General features: G+C 30.4%; 2 protein-coding genes across 5 annotated transcripts in view; one reads left to right on the top strand and one right to left on the bottom strand.

The window, feature by feature from the left end:
* LOC127726647 (uncharacterized) overlaps window positions 1-21,048 on the bottom strand; it is a 299,596-nt gene that overhangs the window by 247,295 nt on the left and 31,253 nt on the right. The window lies entirely within an intron of this gene.
* Window positions 225-19,275, top strand: LOC127726657 (baculoviral IAP repeat-containing protein 3-like). 4 transcript variants are annotated; one of them, XM_052234104.1, is made up of 7 exons: window positions 225-411; window positions 4,626-4,933; window positions 7,478-7,653; window positions 10,050-10,149; window positions 10,619-10,759; window positions 13,792-13,944; window positions 14,570-19,275. In XM_052234104.1, the coding sequence occupies exons 2-7, from the start codon at window positions 4,648-4,650 to the stop codon at window positions 14,767-14,769; spliced, it is 1,056 nt and encodes a 351-aa protein (XP_052090064.1). In that variant the 5' UTR covers window positions 225-411; window positions 4,626-4,647; the 3' UTR covers window positions 14,770-19,275. The 4 variants fall into 4 exon arrangements, with proteins under 4 accessions (XP_052090064.1, XP_052090065.1, XP_052090066.1 ...); XM_052234105.1 differs by lacking the exon at window positions 225-411 and adding an exon at window positions 2,654-2,722; XM_052234106.1 differs by lacking the exon at window positions 225-411 and adding an exon at window positions 3,978-4,040 and having other exon boundaries at window positions 4,626-4,735.

The following is a 21,048-nucleotide window of genomic DNA, read 5'->3' as shown; positions in this document are numbered from 1 at the left end:
GAAAAACTTCTGTGCTTTTTCAAAGGTCATAGTTGAGGATACTAGTTCAACCCAGTCTTGTACTTAAATTTATTTTTATCACATAACCATGAAGACATATTTATTTTTGAACGTTGGTTTCCCCAATTTCCACAAATAGATTACTCTATTAGTAATACGCCATTTGGCTACATTATGATTGGTTATTTTCGCCATGAAATCTACACGAAATTCCCCTACATTCTAGAATTGTTAACTAAGTATTTCCAGATTTCAATTTGAAGTGCATGCCGGAAAACGGACAGCTTATTGTGACCTAGATTGAATGGTTACAATGCACAATTGAATAATGACCAAATAAACTTAATGTTTATTATTAATTAATTGATTGAATAAACAAGAATCTTGGTGACAGGAAAGAGAAGTGTATTGGTAAGTGGACTAACTTTATTGATTTTTTAATTTCATATATGACTCACTTCTCTAGCTACATTGTCACCAAGTGTTCCAGTTCAATATTGATACATGTGATATGTATATACCCAAAATGAAGATTATACACTCTCCTTCAATTAAAACTACAGAATAACCTGGGACATAACATAGATCATGTAAATATGACACTACCCAAGCAGACCACTTTGAATGGACAAATGATGGAGAAAAAAGTCAATAAAATAATGCACAATTCACCTGTAACAAAAAAATGAACAGCAGACACTCATGATCCAGACAGTAAAAAAAAATGGAATTGTTCCAATATTGATGAATAGGAATTTTAAGTGGGTATCCTTGGCTTCTTTTTGATTGGACTAGTGATTTTAAGGTGCTTTTGATTGATGTAAAGAATTTGGTGAATGAGAATTACATGCAGTATAAATTTAAATAACCAATTAAAAATCAATATGTATAGGTTCATTGTATTTGTTACCTTAAAAGGTAATACTACTCTTAATCATGACTGTTTTAATCATATTTAGAAATAATAAAACTATAAATAAATTTGTAGACATATATATATATAATACGAAACTATATAGTATAGTTTATTTTTGTCATAATTGGCTGGTTTTCATCACAATTGTTTAGTTATTTTAGTAAAGTGGAAATTTGTTGCCTATCTTTAACATATAGGATAGACAGGATACATATCGAGACAACACTTTGTGCGACATGAAGTTCACTTACTGCAAAAATCTATTTTTTGACTAACTTAGTCTAACTAAAATATAAAAGATATAAAATTGTTACAGGAGTGGCATTTAAGACATTCATAGAAACATACATATATTAAATAGATGTATTGAAGAATAAAAAACATCACCTATGAAATTTAGTTTAATTTATAAGCTGTATTATATGCGTGTTATTAATAAATGTTCAATTTATCAATTATTTAACATCTTTAATGAAAAGGTGTCATTTTCTGAAAGTCTTCTGTGTGAATAGATTAAACAATATTTTATTAAATGACAGCACTGTTTTACCATGTTTACCTAAAGTTGTATTCTTTTGTAATAATTATTAGATATAGGATTTCATGATGATGATACAATATCACATTAGTAGAAAATGGCTACATCAGACAAGAGCTTTTTATTAAATTATAATGAATGCAGAAGACTTGTGAAGTTCAGGCTAATTTAGTAAGACATTGCCATATTGTACAATATAGACTATTGTCGATTGTTGAGGACCATATGTTGGTCGCTAGATGTCTTTTGATTTTTTGTGTTGTTAGGTTGCTGTCTCATACCCAGCTGGTCTGCTTTCAATTTAAACATGCATGTGAGCGCTCTCACAACACTAAACACCTGCTCTGGGACAGTGGTGAAACTCACAAAGTACAAATCTAAGAGTAACTGACAGTTCAAAACCAAATTTCAACTGATATTATATTAACCATGCCTATTTAGCATAGGCAGATTTATGTGGGCCTGTGGGTCCCCTCCTCCCACCTTTATGTCCCTACAAACAAAATGTATATGGTTAATGCATACACTTTTTACTTGTCCTTCTCTTAACATCGCCTAGTTTAGGGCCCCCTTTTTCAAAACCTGGATTGCATCTGTTTAGGTATTGATTTCAGTTGTATATATTGCATGTATTGCAATCATTTCCTTCCATCTGAATAGATTTCTGAGAAGTTTCATTTATAATTTTTTGGAAAACCCATATTATATTGACTAATTTTATTTCCATCTATCTGAAAATTTTTACACCTACATAGATATAAGAAGATGTGGTATGAGTGCCAATAAGACAACTCTCCATCCAAGTCAAAATTTATAAAAGTAAACCATTATAGGTCAAAGTACGGTCTTCAACACGGAGTCTTGGCTCACACCGAACAGCAAGCTATAAAGGGCCCCAAACATTACTAGTGTAAAACCATTCAAACGGGAACATGTACATATATAGATAATTTTGAGATATAAATGTCTTTTTTGAACAAAATTGGCAGATTGAAGTGACTTGTGGATGAGAAATACTTGTATATTATATATAATATTACAATCACAAATTTATTTTTGGCATCATCGCAGCTGGTAAGTCATGTACATGCATTAACCATTACATGTCGTGACATAATATGAGGTTCAAAGGTTACTTAGCTATTTGAATAACACATTCATGCACATAAAAAAATACTTCAGTCATGTGAGTTGCTATTAACGTTCATGAAGAAGTCTTTACTAACATGGATGTGGTGTGGATTATGTATAAACATCAATGAATAAAGGTCAGTGAAGCAATTTCAATAAAGTTGATTAACAAAAAAAGGGCTAGCTTTAGAATATTTTTTTTTTGTGAAAATAACTTTTATAATTATACACTGAGCATGGAAATATGGTAGAAAATTAAAGGTTTTTTTGGAAAAGAGTCTTAAAAACTTATTCTTTGGGTGGCTTAAATTCCATATCATTTAACCATGACATCCTGTAATCAAAAGTTATAGAAAGGTCGTAGCATGTTTGGCGTGAATAAGGTGGTTTAAATAAATTAAGCTAAATATATTAAGTTCTTATTTTTAAGCATTAAAATGTCCCTGAGAATTGCAATAGTGCAAAAAATGATCACAAACAGCTGCCAATTTTGTAAGGCAATGTTCCTGATATAAATTAACTTTATAATATTCATGTGTCTCAGATACTCTGATATACGGCTCAAGTCTATTTAACATAGCATAGAATTAGTATTGAATATCAAACAAATTGGTTGTTTATGATTTACATTCATTTTTATTTGGCATATATCCATAAACAAATCATGCAGACACAATTTTTTCATACTCAATATTAACTTATTATGTATACCATACCTACAAAAAGGAGAATCTCTGTATTTTTTAAGGCACAGTAATTCTAATATTTATGGTTCAGAGCTTACTCCTGAGTGAAGTTTAATTAAGTTCCAATACATTGAATATTCTTCTTTTAATTTATTAACACTTTGATATAATTTACAATTGTTACTTCTTCAAATGCTAATTCAGTTATGAGTTTTATCAATACATGTAAAAGCAATACACAGATTTAAATTAGGAAGCTACCATTTGATTTTTATGGGGGGGCTAGGATGAAAAATTTTGTCCTGCCTTTTTTTTTCCCCTCTATTCGGTCCTGCCTTTTTATTTTTCCATCTATTCGGTCCTGCGCCTTTTTTTTTAGTTTATCCTGACTTTTTTTTTTACATAAATTGTCATCCTGCCTTTTTTTTTTGCAAATAATCTCATCCTGCCTTTTTTTTTACTCAAAACTCCTGTCCTGCCTATTTTTTTCAAATTTCATCCTAGCCCCCCCATAAAAATCAAATGGTAACTCCCTTACTGTAAATTTCTCTTTGTACAAATGTATGTTCTAAATTTAGTCTGAGGAAAATTATCATCTATATATAGTAAAGGGGAATGCATTTAAAAATAGAACCAGAAAGTTGAAGAACGCAATTTAAATTACGATCATCTTTATATATATTTTGTTTACTTGATAAGAAAATAAAATATTAACACAGCATTAAACATAACTAATCTTAGAAAAACATCCAAATGTTTGACATGACATGTATGTATAATTGCTTTAAAAAATATACATATTAACATTTCTAAAATTTATATAAATATCATGTATATATATAATGTTGTAAGGGATGCAAAGATAGGGGGTCATTCATTTATCAATATATATGAACTAAATGTGTCACAGAATTTTGATAAACATAAAACATCTTGTTTTATTCTAATAAAGGTATTATCTTTTTTACTAAATATGTTTCATGCATGTATAAAAATAAAATATTGAACGACAAGTACATGTATTAATTTCAAAATTTTAAAAATATATACATCATGTACATTACACTGCATCAGTTAAATTTTTAAAAAGTTGGATGTATGTTGCTCAAATTAAACACAAAAACAATTAAATACTCATTGAGTCAAAAACATATCATACTTTTACTTATATTTAAATAGAAGAAGAATTTTTTTAAAAGTCATTAATTTTCATAAAAAATGGCAGCTTTTTACTTTGTTTAAAAGACTGTCAACTATTTCGCTTTATGTAATCGAAATATATTAAAAGAAAGACGTGACCTTACTCACAGGCTTGAGTTACTCCATCACATTTGAACTCTTTATTTTTTTTCAGAATGTGAATACCTGTATATAGAATGAATGACATAGCAAAGGCATGGTTCAATAGAAATGATCTGCCGGGCACATACAGGAATGGAAGTCTGAGTTTTACTGGAAACGCTGGTGATTTTTTTAATCAAAATACACGAAGTGACACAGATAGTAGGACTACAACATTGAACAGTTCTCAGAACTCGAGACGAGGACCTAAATATCCACAATACTCCATAACATGTATCAGATTGTCCACGTTTCAAACATGGCCAACCAGTATTCAACAACACCCAGAAACTATGGCAGAGGCTGGTTTTTACTATACAGGTATACAAAACTTTAGATTTACTGAAGGCTGAGCTAGGTCCTTAACAGTAACAAATATAAAAATAAGGATCATTTAACATGTTTAAATCACTTGATATTTATAATTCTTGTTAAATATCATTGAACATTTTCTTTGGCTTCAAAAGTTTCTACTGTATGGGAAAAAAATTGTTTTAAATTTTAAAGCACTTTCACTATTAATTTCATTTATCATGTTTATTTTTCAAACCAAAACACGCACAAATTAAAACATGTCAAATCCAAATTACATGAATGTAAGCTAAACTTATCTTTTTTTGGCCGACCTCTAAAAATGAATCCCAATTGTTGCCCATGCATTTTAAGATTGGTACAAAAAATGGTCTAATAAATAGAAAGTCTTTAATAACATCTACATTTTGTAATACATTAATTTATAAAGCAAAAATGTGAATACAATGTGCTACAATGGGATTGTGATGTATCAGAAATGTTTCTAAAAAATCTTCCTATTTCATTTTCCATCATCAACAATGAAAATTGCATAAATTTTTAAATTTATAATGATAACGTTTATTGTTTATTTATTTCTCTATTCACCACAAAAGCATAAAAGACATTGAAAACCTTTAAATACATTGTCAAATAGATAAAAATGCGGAATTAGATATCCTATTTCCTACCATCATCAACAATGAAAATTTTTAGATCTTTAAAGATAATGTTTATTACTCGATTCATCACGAAAGCATATAAATGACATTGAAAACCTTTAAATACATTTTGTAAATAGATAAAAATGCGGAATTAAATAGTCGACTTACCTGTTAGAGCTGTGAAATCGTGATAAATATGATATTTAAATGTGTTGTCTTCTAAAATTTGGTAATTTCCTAAACTAGATTAAAAATAGCACTTAATATATTAGGAAGAATTGATTCCCACTTCCTCAATTTCTAGGATGTTTATAATGCGACAAATTTCAAATGTGTTAAAAATATCGCGCACATTGTTTTACGGGGAACTTTTGGAAATCAGTTATTTCATCACATCATTTAACCATTTGTGCGTACTGGCAATTATCATAAAAACTGTATAAATAAGATAAAAAAGGTATAAATAAATAAATAAATAGACTTTGCTATAAATATATGAATATATCATTTTTGTCGAGCCTGAGACTTTTGTCGCAGAAAGCTTGACATAGGGATAGTGATCCGGTGGCGGCGGCGGCAGCGTTAGCTAACTTCTTAAAAGCTTTATACTTTAGAAGCTAGAAGACCTGGATGCTTTATACTCTCTATATAGATGCCCTATGTTACGAAGTTTCCGTCTGTCATATGTCCATTGTCCTTGACCTCATTTTCATGGTTCAGTGACTACTTGAAAAAAAAGTCAACATTTTTTGTAATGTTAATTTCTTTCTTATTATGAGTAATAGGATAACTATATTTAGTATGTGCGTACCTTGCAAGGTCTTCATGCCCGTCAGACAATTTTCATTTGACCTCGACCTCATTTCATGGATCAGTGAACAAGGTTAAGTTTTCATGGTCAAGTCCATATATCAGATACTATAAGCAGTAGGTCTACTATATTTGGTATATGGAATGATTGTAAGGTGTACATGTCCAACTGGTAGGTGTCATCTGACCTTGACCTCATTTTCATGGTTCAGTGGTCAAAGTTAAGTTTTTGAGTTTTGGTCTTTTTTTCTATTACTATATGCAATAGGTCAACTATATTTGGTGCATGGAAATATTTTATGATGAACATGTCAGTCTCAGAGGATTTATTTGACCTTGACCTAATTTTCACGGTTCATTTCTCAGTGTTAAGTTTTTGTGTTTTGGTCTGTTTTTCTTAAACTATAAGCAATAGATCAACTCTATTTGTTGTATGGAAGGATTGTAAGGTGTATATGTCTGTCTGGCAAGTATCATCTGACCTTGAACCCATTTTCATGGTTCATTGGTCAATGTTAAGTTTTCGTGATTAAGTTAATTTTGTTTCTTAGATACTATAAGCAATAGGTCAACTACATTTAATGCATAAATTGATTGTAAGGGGTACATGTCTGTCTGGCATGGTTCATCTGACCTTGACCTCATTTTCATGGTTCATTGGTCAATGTTTAGTTTTCTTGGTTAAGACTGTTTCTTAGAAACTATAAGTAATAGGTCAACTATGTTTGGTTTATTGAATGATTGTAAGGTGTACATGTATTTCTCGTTTGGTTTATCTGACCTTGACCTCATTTTCTTGGATCATGTTAAGTTTATGTGTTACTTGTGGTAAAGCTTCATATTTAGGACTATCAACATAAAATCAATGGTTAGTAAAGAAGGCGAGACATTTCAGCGTGTGCACTCTTGTTTTAATGTGTATAAAAATTGTTTCACTCTAGCATGTGGCTTACAGGTCACAGTGACATAACTTCTAATGTGCACCTTCAGATTTGTAAATTTTTAGCAGGAGTTTGAATATTTACTAAGAAAAATGGGTTGACTGAGTCGTTACTTGTCATAATAGAAATAAAAATAAAAAATGGAGTACTGATTTCAGGCAACAATGACCATGTACGATGTTTTCACTGTGGTATAGGACTACAGAACTGGGACTCAGAAGATAATCCTTTTGTAGAGCATGCAAGATGGTCCCAAGAATGCCAATTTCTCAAGGACAAGAAAGGTTTGGATTTCATTGCTACAGTACAAGATGCCGTCAGGAGAGTACAACTGGTGATTAGCTTTAAATATTGTCATCTAAGCCATCTTTGTTTTTCCTTTTATTTCCTTTTATTTCCTTTCCTGCATGTTAGCTAATAATATTTTCCTATGTTTACACATATAAAGAGCTCGAGTTATCGATTAAGAACAGGAATATATGAATTTTTATGTGTGCTTTTATCTTTTTATTCCCCCGCCGTAGTGGTGGGGGCATTAAGCTTTACCCTTGTCCGTCTGTACATTCGTACGTACGTCCCAAAATTGGTTTCCGTTCTCTAACTTGAGTTTGAGTTACCAAATGTTATGAAACTTATACACAATGCTTATTACAACAAAACACAGATCAAGTTTGAATTTTGGTGGCGTCACTTTAACTGTTCTAGAGTTATGTTCCTTTATAAATGGAAGAATTGCAAAATTTTTAGTTTCCGTTCTCTGACTTAAGTTTGCCTCAACCAAATGTTATGAAACTTATACACAATGCTTATTACAACAAAACACAGATCAAGTGTGAATTTTGGTGGCATCACTTTAACTGTTCTAGAGTTATGCCCCTTTATAAATGGAAAAATTGCAAAATTTTTAGTTTCCGTTCTCTTAACTTAAGTTTGCCTCAACCAAATGTTATGAAACTTACACACAATGCTTATTACCACAAAACACAGATCAAGTTTGAATTTTGGTGGCGTCACTTTAACCGTTCTAGAGTTATGCCCCTTTATAAATGGAAAAATTGCAAAATTTTTATTTTCATCTAAATATCAAGTTTTTTTTTAAATTGGAGTTAAATTCCTTTGTCCATGATTATAGTTGAATCAACTTCAATCAATGCTTTATACAATGCAATGTTTAATTTTCACTTCCACTGATAAAACACAGATCAAGTTGAATTTGGGTAGTGTCACTTTAACCATTATTGAGTTATGCCCCTTTATAAATGGAAAGATTGCAAAATTTTAGTTTCCATTCTGTAACTTAAGTTTGCCCCAACCAAACATTATGAAACCTATACACAATTTTCATTACCACAAAACTAAGATCAAGTACAAATTTTTTGTTTCCGTTTTCTAACTTTAGTTTGCCTCAACCAAATGTTATGAAACTTATACACAATGCTTATCACTACATAATACAGATTAAGTACGAAATTTGGTGGCAACACTTATACCATTCTTGTGTTATGTCCCTTTATAAACATAGAAATTGCTGAATTTTTCGTTTCCGTTCTCTAACCAAATGTTATAAAACGTATACACAACCGTTCTAGAGTTATGCGTGTTTACAAATAGAAAAATTGATGAATTTTTAGTTTCTGTTCTCTACTCAAGTTAGCCTCAACCAAATGTAATGCTTATTACTACAAAACTCAGATCAAGTTCAAATTTGGGTAGCATCACTTTTACCGTTCTTCAGTTATGTCCCTTTATAACTATATGATATGCAAGCGGGGGCATCATCTGTGTCCACATGTGGACACTATTCACATTTATTGTTAAGTTTGTTATGCAGATAAGTGAATACGAATCAAAAGGGATGAGTGATATATACCAATGAGACAACAAGCCAACAACAATACTGGGACATCTGCAAACTATATTCAAACAAATAAATGCCTTCAATCAGAAAAACATTCCCCATGGTATACTCACAGCAATTTGATTTTGTGCTTTCATAAAAAAAGATGTCAAGGTCACAATTAAAAACTATAAGTAGAATAAAGATGGACAACGCCCTAAGCAACAAGATAAATAAAGATGGACAACGCCCTAAGCAACAAGATAAATAAAGGTGGACAACACCCTAAGCAACAAAATAAATAAAGATGGACAACGCCCTAAGCAAAAAGGTAAATAAAGATAGACAACGCCCTAAGCAACAAGATAAAAGATGGACAACGCCCTAAGCAATGAGATAAATAAAGATGGACAACGCCCTAGGCAACAAGATAAATAAAGTTGGACAACGCCCTAAGCAACAAAATAAATAAAGATGGACAACGCCCTAAGCAACAAGGTAAATAAAGATGGACAACGCCCTAAGCAACAAGATAAATAAAGATGGACAACGCCCTAAGCAACACTCAAGAAAGATGAATATACAAATTAACACACAAACAACAGTGGTAAAAAACAACCGGGGTACACTGAAAACTGAAGCTGGAGGAACACTAATGCCATTCAACGGGAAGTGAGTTCAGGGCCTTATGGTAAATGCTCATCCAACAAAACGAAATTTGCAATCAAAAGCATTTTGAAAATCAGCAATCAAAAAATGTGAAATGTTCAGTGAAAAAGTTATATATCTTACTTAGTACCATTACATTCTAAAAATATACCAAAGTTCCCAGATTATAACATATCTGTCAATTATTTAGTGAAATTATTCAATGTTATTGTTTTATATATCAGGAGGAGGCCTTAAGTACTGATGGCATAGCACAAACTTTTGATAGTCACAATAGTGACTGTGAAGAAGATGGAAATGCTAGATCAGAGGACAAAGGCAAAGGTTTATATATATTACCCACTTATTTATTTACAAAATTGCAAATTTGAGAAGATATCAATAAATTTTATTAAGGCAATGCCAAATAGATATATCTCCTTAGTATCAGTGTCATTGTGTTGTAAAAAAATTTTGATCGCTTGAATAAAAATATTTCCATTATTGTGTTTTATATTTGAAATAATGCCGCTGTCTAAATAATAATTCAAATAAAATTATTTAAAAAACATCTTTGCTGGCTTGAAAAAAATTATTTTGCCTCTGAAAAAAACAATTTTGGAAAAAGAATTAATTTAAAATTTTCCCTTTCTCAATCCTTTTTTGACAGTAGGTCTCTGAAGTACAAGAAAGTACTTGGTGTTGCCAATGCTTTAATATTTCAGCTATTCATTTGTCTTCCTAATTAAATGATCAGAAGACAATTAAGGAGTTTGATAATTCTTAATAACAATGTTGAATTATTCACTTTTAGATTTCTTACCAAGTGGGAAACCTCCAACAAAAGCAGAGAAGAAAAACCCACTGCTGACAGATGCAGCACAGAGTATACTAACAATGGGATATTTACCTAAAGTTATTAGAATAGTTGTTGATAGAGTTTTGAAAGAGAAAGGTAAAAGCCAAAGTCGGTTAGAGGGAATCAAATCTAGACTGAAGAGAACTAAATTTCTTCATGCATGCTAAGGTTTTAAAGCTTTTTGAAGTTAAAAGGAATTATTTTTACAATTTTCAATGCAATTTCAATCTAAGAAAAACTATACAAGAAAAGAATCAAAGCAGTTCAAAACTTATTTTTAAAGTTAAGGAAATATATAAGAAGTAGTGAACATTTAAACTAGTTGAAAAGTAGGTAGCTGGTCCATAATTAAATTTTCTCTTTGGCTAGTTATGACCTGTGCATCATATTAATCCAATCAACTTACAGTTTACTAGTTTGTAATGCTGGCAAGGCTTTAATCCAGTAAAGGATATGGCATAGCTTTAATTTTCTTTAGCTGCCAGTTTTACCTTCATTGCAAATGATCAGAAACCAAGCTTCAATTTTAGTGGCAATATGATTTACTTGAGCATCCACTTTTTTTCTAAGCAATTTTTATTACTGCTATTTTTATTATCATGCAGAAAAATGTGTTTTTATGCTAATACTTCATGAATAAATGGTAGTTTATACTATATGAAATTGCTTCTCATTGAAATGTTTTATCTTAGAGCGGTAGATTGACAGACAGTCAGCATATCAGGTAAGAATAAAGTAATAATTACTTATCCTTCTTTCTGAATGTTTGCTGATTGTACGGTAAATGTTAAAGTTGTACATGTTCATAGTTAGTCAAACATCTCAAGAATATTGATTTTGTGTAAAGTATTCATAAGCTTTTTGGTGATGGAGATCAAGATACCCCATGAAAAAGAGTCATAGATGAATACTACAATTGGTCTTTCTTAATATAGCGCAGCAGATTTTATAACAAAGATAAAAAATGCATGTAAAGGAAGATATCTTTTTTTTTTTGAAGCCAGAAGTTTTAATCTATGTTAAAAAGGTGATCCAAATAATGATATCATAGATAACTTTGACCAACTTATAGGAATCCAGGATCTGTTCACCCAAAGTCATGTTCACTCCAATTCACATTTCCACCCACAAGTTCGCACCCTGGGTCCATTCTTGCACTTTTTAAAATCTAACATATATAAGTTATAATAAAAAATAGAATGACAAATGTAACAAAAACGGACAAAACATTAGAGAGACCATTAAAAGATACGAAATTGTCATTAATGCATAATGGGGTTTTGCCACTAAGACTACAACCAAAAGAGGAGTTCAAAGGTTTTTTCAACGTTAAATTTCAAATGAATTGTATATGCCCCAAAAACAGAAAGAGCTCTGGGCTCTTTTCACATAAAAATCTTATAACTAAAATTGATCGTAAGTTGAACAGAACTGTTCATGAATTTTTCTCGTTTTGATTTTTTGTGAAATGAGACCCGGATATTGCTATAAAATAAAGATAATAAGTTTTTATTTATTATTGTTTTAAAATAAAGTGACATTCTAAAAACGTTAGCACTGTTTCCTTTAGTGTTTTGTGAATTATTTTGAAAAAAATGAATGATAGATATTGTCATGATGATCAAAGGCCAAGTTCACTCATCTAATATTTGTGAAAGAAAGACAAAAGATATCAAACGGCAATAATACCAAATTAGCTTTGCTGTAATGCAAATACCAATTAACAGTAATCATAAATAATTAACATGTAAGAATTAATCATCTAATCACAAAAAAACAATTTTCATTTAGAAAATTAAGGATATTTATTCATGAAAATATAAATTGTTGGATATATACATCCTGTATTTGAATAAAAATAGGGTGCGAATGAACCAAGGGGGCAAACATGTGGGGTGTAAATGTATAGGGTGCGAACGTGTTCTAGGAGCAAACGGACCCGATACCAACTTATAGCTTTTACAAAAGTGTTCACATAGCAAGGAGAAACCCCATGTTGAAAGAAGATTTTCAACCCTCTCTCAGTTTTTTTCAGAATTATATAGTTGTAGTATTTATTTATGTAATCTTAATGCATGTTGTATAATCAAGAATTGAAGTAGATTTAGAAAAAAAAAAATTGCAGCAACTTTATAAAAATTGCTTTTTGTTTTTATGTACAGATAAAGGCATGTTAAGCTTCGCTTTCTGTTTATTTATTATAAATAGGCCAATTGTCCTATTTGTTGACCTCGACAAATTATAAGACATATTATCTGATAGTGTTATTTTACTGCCAACCATACGTTTTTTAGGAAGCCTTCTTGTAAGCAAACCTTTAATAGTGATCAAGTCATATATCTTGATAATATTTTATAGGACTAACTGCCTCTGTCCTCTTCAGGTAGGATGCTCTTTGGGAGTGCAGGAGATTGTAAGATCAATCTTCAGCTGGGTCAAAATAAAGACTTGAAAATAGTTATTTGATATTTCTCAGCATAATTTTTTAGCAAACACTGATCGTCTTCAAGCATACCTGCCAACTTTTCAAAATTTCCATGGGAGATTTTAAGCGCAAGAGGACCTAATTCATCAGTATTATTTGATTGCACAAACCTTTTTGGAAGCATTTTAAAATTTCATGGTCATTTCAAAAAATTTCATGGGTTCGAAACAATTTTCTGGATTTACCTTCATCAGGAATGCTCAAAGCCGGATATTTAAGCAGAGTATGTAGGAACAGAAATGCAGATGACACCACGCTCACTATACAAGTGAATGTTGTTGTTTAAATATTCAGAAAATTTACCAAGCATATGCTTAATTTAAATGGTAAATCCTAATATTTTAAAGAAAATTGAACAAAAGCATGAAAACTGTATACATTGTAACTGTAAACTATGGAAAACATACGAAGGCTGAATTTCTGGATATATGATGGTAATATACAATTTGAATAGAGAGTGAAAGAGGGTTTAATTTTCATTATAAACATGCAACTGAATTAAAGTTATTTTTTACTCCTAGCATTTTAACAATGGCGATAACATCCAGTGCGTTAATTCTCAGTTTTTATAAATTTTACACTGGTACATAGGAGACGGTTGGGAATTTCCTTTATTCATATGCTATTCATATTTTGTATTTAGGCTGGAATGGAATGTCAGCAAGGAATTTAATGGAAGAGATTAACAAAATAGAGGAGAGTGGTGAAAGAGCAAAATCAGAATTAACTGTACCGATAAGTTCTAAACTTAAACATTCTGTAGTTAGCATGAAGAGTAGAAAAGTTCTTTCGAAAGGTTGGTGACTTTTTAAATAGGCTTTAGAATAACACTTTTTTTTACATTTATGATATCACGAGAAAATAAAAATATTATTATACAGTACTGGAAATATGAATCAGTCAAAATCACTCATTGTGAATCAGATTACTGGTGATAGTGAAATTTCACCATCTTATATCATTTTTAACAGCTATCTTTTTTCATTAAAATGTTTTGAAAAATTTATAAAAAAAATGTAAAATTTTGTCACTTCCATCATTTATTGATTTAATAGAACTAAGTGCAAGATTTTCAGGTTCAATTGGAGTAATTTTCAAGGATTGTGGTCTGAGTAGAAAAAATATAGCAACAGTGTATCCATTTTCTTAAAACTAGAATGACGAACCATTTAAAAGCAAACACAAAACAATAGACAGCGTACAGAATATCTTGTAATTTTTTTTCTCTTATGATTATTATCTGTTATCTGTTTCCTGTGTGAAGAGATATTTCTTTGATCACTCTGAACAAGAAAATTTGTTAATTTGGTTAGCATATCCTGCAATGTGGTTCAAAATTACAATATTTTCATTGGCTACTAACGAGTCAAAAATAGACCTATCTTCAAGTTAAATGGTTTATTGTTTTTTTTTCTCAACAGATAATGTAAAGAAAATAGCTGAGGAAAACAAAGAAATGAAAGAACAGACACAGTGCAAAATTTGTTGTGAAATGCCTGTATCTATTGTGTTTTTACCCTGTGGTCATTTATCATCCTGTTCCCAATGTGCCCAAGCCTTGAAATCTTGTCCTGTATGTAGGTCGGAAATCAAAGGTTCTGTCAAAGTCCAGTTCAAATAACCAAGTCATGTAGTAGCTTATCTGCCATTAATGTTTTTAGAATCTTGGTAAAATACTTATAAACCATTACTGTGTATTTACTTGTTTTAAAAAAATGTCAAATATAAGCAATAACAATGTGTATGATTAAAGAAATAATTTGTAATGTTCTTTATAACATGGCATTATTTAATATTGGATTGTTTGTTTGTTTATTTACTGTGAATAACTGATGTTGTTATATATTTTGCAGCTATATATGTTTATCATTCATTATTACTGATATTGTTTAGCCTTTACTGGTTATTTCAAATGTTCCTATAGTTTTGATGTTTCAAAAAAAATGTCTTGACAGCTCAGGGCAAATTGTTGAATGACAACAATAGTTTTAGTGTCGAATTGACATGGTCTTCATGGAATCATTCAAACACATGTTGAAGGCCGTACTTTGACCTATAATTTTTAAATTTATACATTATGACTTGGATGGAGAGTTTTTTCATTAGCACACATACCACATCTTCTTATTTATACATTATCGTACACCGTGCCAAAATAAGTTTTAATTTTGATTTGCTTACAGCAATGCTTAGCAAATGATGTGATAGATAATAACAATAATAATAATTATATTACTGTTTTATTTGCCTCACAAATTGAGTTGAATCTTTGAAGTGATCATCGTAATGCAACTAGTAGTATTGATAATTTTGACCAGAATCCAGATTGATGCAAAATATTTGGAGGACATAGCCATAAAGCAAAAGTTTCTATGTATGGAAGAACATTTTCAGCTTGTAATTTACTGTTCGAAAGATTTAGTGTCGTGTAGACTGATTATTTTCCCTTGATTTTTATATACGGGTATGTTATAAGGGGCAGATATTCAATGCAGCATTATTTGTTACCTTTTGACTGGGAATATTCTTAGCACTGCATACTAGAAAAAACTTATTGAGATAGTCATGACAATTTCTTAAAAAGCAGTAGATACATTTAAATTGTTTGATGAGAATTAAAAGTTTGACTAGTCCACACACCAGGAAAAAACATTATTATTATGATAGGCCTACATTTGTTAAATTGAACAAATTTTATTCAAAAGTTTGTTCAATATTTAGTACAAATCTAAATATTGCCGTGATTAATTGATCTTTAAATCCTTTGATTTATTGCATTTCCTTAATTATTAATAAAAACATATAAATTGTTAGAACACTTGACAGTTATTTATAGAAATGATTAAAACAAGAAAGAAAGTTAGGCTTGCTGAATCCACATTTTCAAAAATGCACATTTTTTGTTCTCCAATTAATTTTTTAAAGCTAAAAAGATGTGTGCACTCTTAATCAAAGTCTGTTTTAAAATTAACTAAATTACTTACCAGGGGCTGTTTTAAAAATGAAAAAAAAGAAAGAAAAATAAACTATATGAAAAATTACATTTGATAGACCTAAAGTAAAGTTCTGTCCTCATCTTCCTCATCCAAGTATATTTTGGTGTACAGTAGTATAGTTTTAGCTTCCAGCATTCACATTCGTGAAAATATCAGAAAAGGATGTGTGGTTTTGAATACAGTAACAGAAATATTTACGATTAACACAATGGGAATAAAATGTGTTCTCATTCATCATATGCATATATGTGAGTATTTTATTTTTGCCAAGTGGTGTGTGTAGATATCATTGAAGTTTGTCTTGTGCTGTATGAAAATCCACTTAATGGCTGTTTAATAAGGAAATAGCAAGGTTGTTGTCGTCCAGCATTGTCTTTAGCAATACTTAGTACCTCAGTATTAACAAACTTGCTATTCACTCTCATAAGTAGTCAATCAATTTTTAGTATTTATCCGACTATGCAAAAATTTCTTAGGTAGTCAATGTAGTTGAATATCCCATTTGTAGTATAGTATTCATACTATTTTCATGTATTTGTAACCTTTTCAAATGTAGAAAAGTAATGATATCAAAAATTGAATATATTATTGTTTGCCTACATTTTTACAGTTTATTCAAAATAGAGCTTTTTAAAGCCATTGTAATATTGAAAAGACACCAGTGTATTGTTGCATAACTTATTTGAACCTTACCTGTAATTTGTAACAACAAGTAGGTGGGTTGCTGTCTTATTGAAATATACCAAACATCATTTGCTAGTATAATGTTGTATATTGTTGTATAATATATTCTTAGCATAAAATAATTTCATATGATTGCCCATTTGTCTGCAAAGGTTAATTGTATTGGGCACCAAGTTGTGCATCTGATAATTTACTGATTATGTCCTTTTCCTCAATCTTGAAATTATTAGCAAATCTGGATTCACGTGTCAGGGGATACTTACCATATCAATGCATCTTTTTTCGCTACAATGTGGAGTTCATGTGATCCTCTTCGATTTTAATTCTTGATTGGTATATTCCAACTAGAGTTATGAGTTAAATAAAGATAAAGTAATTTTGACTCTTTTTTATTCACCTTAGGTCTTTATTATTGAATGTGATTTTGTTTGCTCACACAGTGTTCTCCCAAATTTTTGATAGCTCTGTTGTAAGCATGTGATATGTGCCACTTACAATTTACTCTGCAATAATATGAATATGGTTTTTTTCAAATATCTTTATAGAATTAAAGGAAATGCATTTATGGATTTTATCAGTATTAGAAATGTTTGATTTATATAATATTTTTTGTGGTTATGAATAATTATTGAAAAATTATACCGGTAAGTGCAATAATATAAATATCACCATTCCTGTAAATTTACATGCATATGTTTAAAACGTTTAGTGTACATATTGTATTGAAATGTTTTGTAACTATTTTATATCATTGATTTAAAAGATTCGAAAGAAACATTAATGGCAGATAAATAGTGAAGAAATATTGGGAAACCATATTATTCACAACTTGTATTAGTTAATTCTGGGTGTGTAGAGAAATTTGGAAATGATGCTGATAGTATCATGGTTTTCTTATCACACCAAGTTAACTGGTACAAGCCATCACCGATGTGTTCATGTCATAACTAGTCTTTTAATACCTATGATGGCTTCCAGGTAGGATAGCCTGATTTTTACTTGATTTTTTACAAGTTTTGTATACATTTGTTTAACTTACCTTTACATAAGTTTTGAGTATTTCAATTTCAAGCGGGTATGAAATGTAAATATGTTATTTTCAAGTTGATATTAATTTATTATTTTACGAATCAGTTTTTTACAAAAGCCCATGTTTATTAGGCAATGAAACTGGCGCTCTTATAATTTTCATATTCATTTTGCTCTTGTTTCCCTAATTTATAAGGTAACTAAAAATGTGTTTCTTCAATATCCTGATATCATCCTTGATTGTGCAAAAAAAAACTTGTACCATTCCTGTTTTACATTTTTTCTATAGAAGTTGTTTTTATTCAGAAAAAAAATCAGAATTTTCTGACTGACGTTGATTATACCTCCTTATCGTTTTATTGTTTTAAATAGGCGTTGAAATAAAATCTGATAAAAGTAGGTTCTACAATATATTCAAAAGGATAATTATTTGTAGATTTCTGAATGCATATTCATATGTACTTATAAACAATGTTGGTAGCAGTTGTCCATTATCCCTCAATAAAATCTTTAACACTGCATCATACATTTGACCAATTATATAGCAAACTGTTACCAAGACTCTATTTTCAATTTTGTAATTTTAAAACTGTGGTCAAACCATAACATAAAAATATGATCAAACCATAATAAAAACATGTAAACAAACCATTATATTAGAATGTGGTCAAACCATAATATAAAATGTGGTCAAATCCTATATCAAATGCCAGCATACACATTGGTCAGATAGTAGCGTACAAACTGGTTAAATATAAGCATAATATAAAACGTGGTCAAATCCTATATCAAATGCCAGCATACAAAGTCAGATAGTAGCGTACAAACTGGTTAAATATAAGCATACAATCGGTCAAATAGTAGCATACAAATGTGGCCAAAATTTAGTTAGTAACAAATATGATCAGAATGTTATTGACAGAATGTCAAAGTTGTCGAGTAAACAACATGTATTGCACAAACTTGTTTTCAAATCGTCAAAAATTATCAAGAAAAGGTTCTGACATGAATACACATAGCTACTACATGTTTTGATTATCACAGAAAGATATTTATTTCAGGATTATATATCCGACATAGTGGTAAGTATTTATATCAGCCTAGAAAAATCACTGTCCTTTGTAAGCCTTTGAACAATATCAACCTTACATCAAGGTTACTTTTTACAAATATGGTCTTTTGTATATATATAATCAGAAAAAAGAAACAAGAGTTTTCAACATTTATTTTCATCATTTTATATTCTTTCTAGTGTACCCATTGCATTACACACAAAATAAAAGATTTGTCTCATGCTCAAATTGTTTTTTTTTATATTTTGAATCTTAAAATGTGGAATGAAAAGCAAGTCTTTCTGGATTACGTGAGGCTGAGTTTTGTTCATTAGTTGAGTTAATAAATGTCCTTTATAATTTGAAGATTGTATATTTTTTTTTGAGAGAGAGGGATATCATAGCGAAGATGAAGAGAGATGGTAAAGAAAAAAATATACAAGATAAAAATCATAATGAATTATGGTGCTCCGAAAGGGTTTATTGCAGTTTCCTGCTCCAATAGTGGACCGGGTTTTTTATTACATCTGATGATAATTGATTTTTGGTGATGTCACAAACGAACAAAAAGACAGATTTGTGGATCACATATATTCAGAGATATTCCGTTCATGTCTACCAAATCATGATGACGTCCGTATAACCGAAGAAGAGTTTACACAAGCTTTACTATTGAGACCAATTGGTTCAATAGATTCCTTGTAAGCAGTAACCCTCTATCTGGAAATCACAATAGTAAAACAAGCCCTTGAATATCGTGTCCACTGCGAGATAAATGTACTCCACATGCGGGTTTTTATGGAATTTTGTTACATAGAAATGGAAAGTTCACAAAGGGTATATTGAATCAATTTTATATATGTTTAGTTCTCGACTGACACTCACTGTCAATTTGTAGCTCGGATTTTAGCTGCTGCTAGGCTATAAACTATAAAATGATAAACTATATTATTATCTTTTTCAGGTTAGGAGAAGCTTTAAATCATATGCGACAAATACTGCATTTCAAATAAAAGTTTTATTTTTTTTTGTATTTGAGAAGTACCGCAAATTTAGAAATTTTTCCGTGCATTTCTATTTGCGTTTTTTAAAAAAAATTGTCAAAATACGAGTTTAGTAACTGCGATTTCATTAATGCAGAATGCAAATAATGATAAAAAGATAAAATACGAGTTATTATTAACATACATATATCATCGCAATTTTCTAAATGTTGAGGACTTAAAAAACTCAATTTGCAGTACTTATGATACATACATTACATTTCAAGTGGATTATGTAATTTCCACCTGGTCGCTATGGACAGTCCACTCTAGAACGCCCAATTTAATATGATATCTATTGATATTTGATATACAGTTGCATTTGAAAACCATGCATCACAACAACATCACAAATATTAGGCACTATCTCTTCAGTCGTGCTCCAGTGACTTTAAAATTAATTGATTTCCAAACAAATCTGTGGACAAAGTATTTATGATAAACCATTGAGAAATGGTCTACTGTTACATAAGTAGCTTTGAGTTTTGTCTCATCTGCAACAAATAAGTAGACAGTGCCACCAGAAGGAAAAACAAGTCATGCACGAAACCAAGGTATCGAAGTCTATTAAATTTGCGAATAAATCAATCAAAAACAATAAAAAATATACAATTAAAAAAAATTCTCCACCAGTAACCAACTTTTTTTCCAAAATTCAAATATGTATTTAAACCCCCTGCATTTTTATAGCACCTGTCCTAAGTTAGGAGCCTGTTGTTTTTGTGGTTCATAAGTGTTTCTCGTTTCTCGTTTTTTATATAGATAAGACCGTTGGTTTTCCTGTTTGAATTGTTTTACGCTAGTCATTTTGGGGCCCTTTATAGCTTGCTGTTCGGTGCGAGCCAAGGCTCCGCGTTGAAGGCCGTACTTTGATCTATAGTTGTTTACTTTTTACACATTGCGACTTGGATGGATAGTTGTCTCATTGGCACCCATACCACAACTTATTTATATTGATTGGTTGTTGGTTGCTTAACGTCCCGTAGAGCTGTAGTAACCATATTTTTTATTCCCCAATACCATTAATATTTGGTTTGCTGTTGCTTAATCATAACTTTATTTCAGTTTTAATCAGAATATGAGGTTATACTCCAAA

Source organism: Mytilus californianus, unplaced genomic scaffold (genome assembly GCF_021869535.1).
Source record: "Mytilus californianus isolate M0D057914Y unplaced genomic scaffold, xbMytCali1.0.p SCAF_18, whole genome shotgun sequence".
Classification (NCBI taxonomy): Eukaryota; Metazoa; Mollusca; class Bivalvia; order Mytilida; family Mytilidae; genus Mytilus; species Mytilus californianus.
The sequence above is the reverse complement of the archived record's forward strand: the minus strand, read 5'-3'. Positions and strand labels throughout refer to the sequence as shown.

Coding starts and splice junctions, on each gene's coding strand:
- LOC127726657 (XM_052234104.1), top strand. CDS start 4,648: ATGAATGACATAGCAAAGGCATGGTTCAATAGAAATGATCTGCCGGGC. Junction 4,934..7,477: donor GGCTGGTTTTTACTATACAG/GTATACAAAACT, acceptor TACTGATTTCAG/GCAACAATGACCATGTACGA. Junction 7,654..10,049: donor CCGTCAGGAGAGTACAACTG/GTGATTAGCTTT, acceptor TTTATATATCAG/GAGGAGGCCTTAAGTACTGA.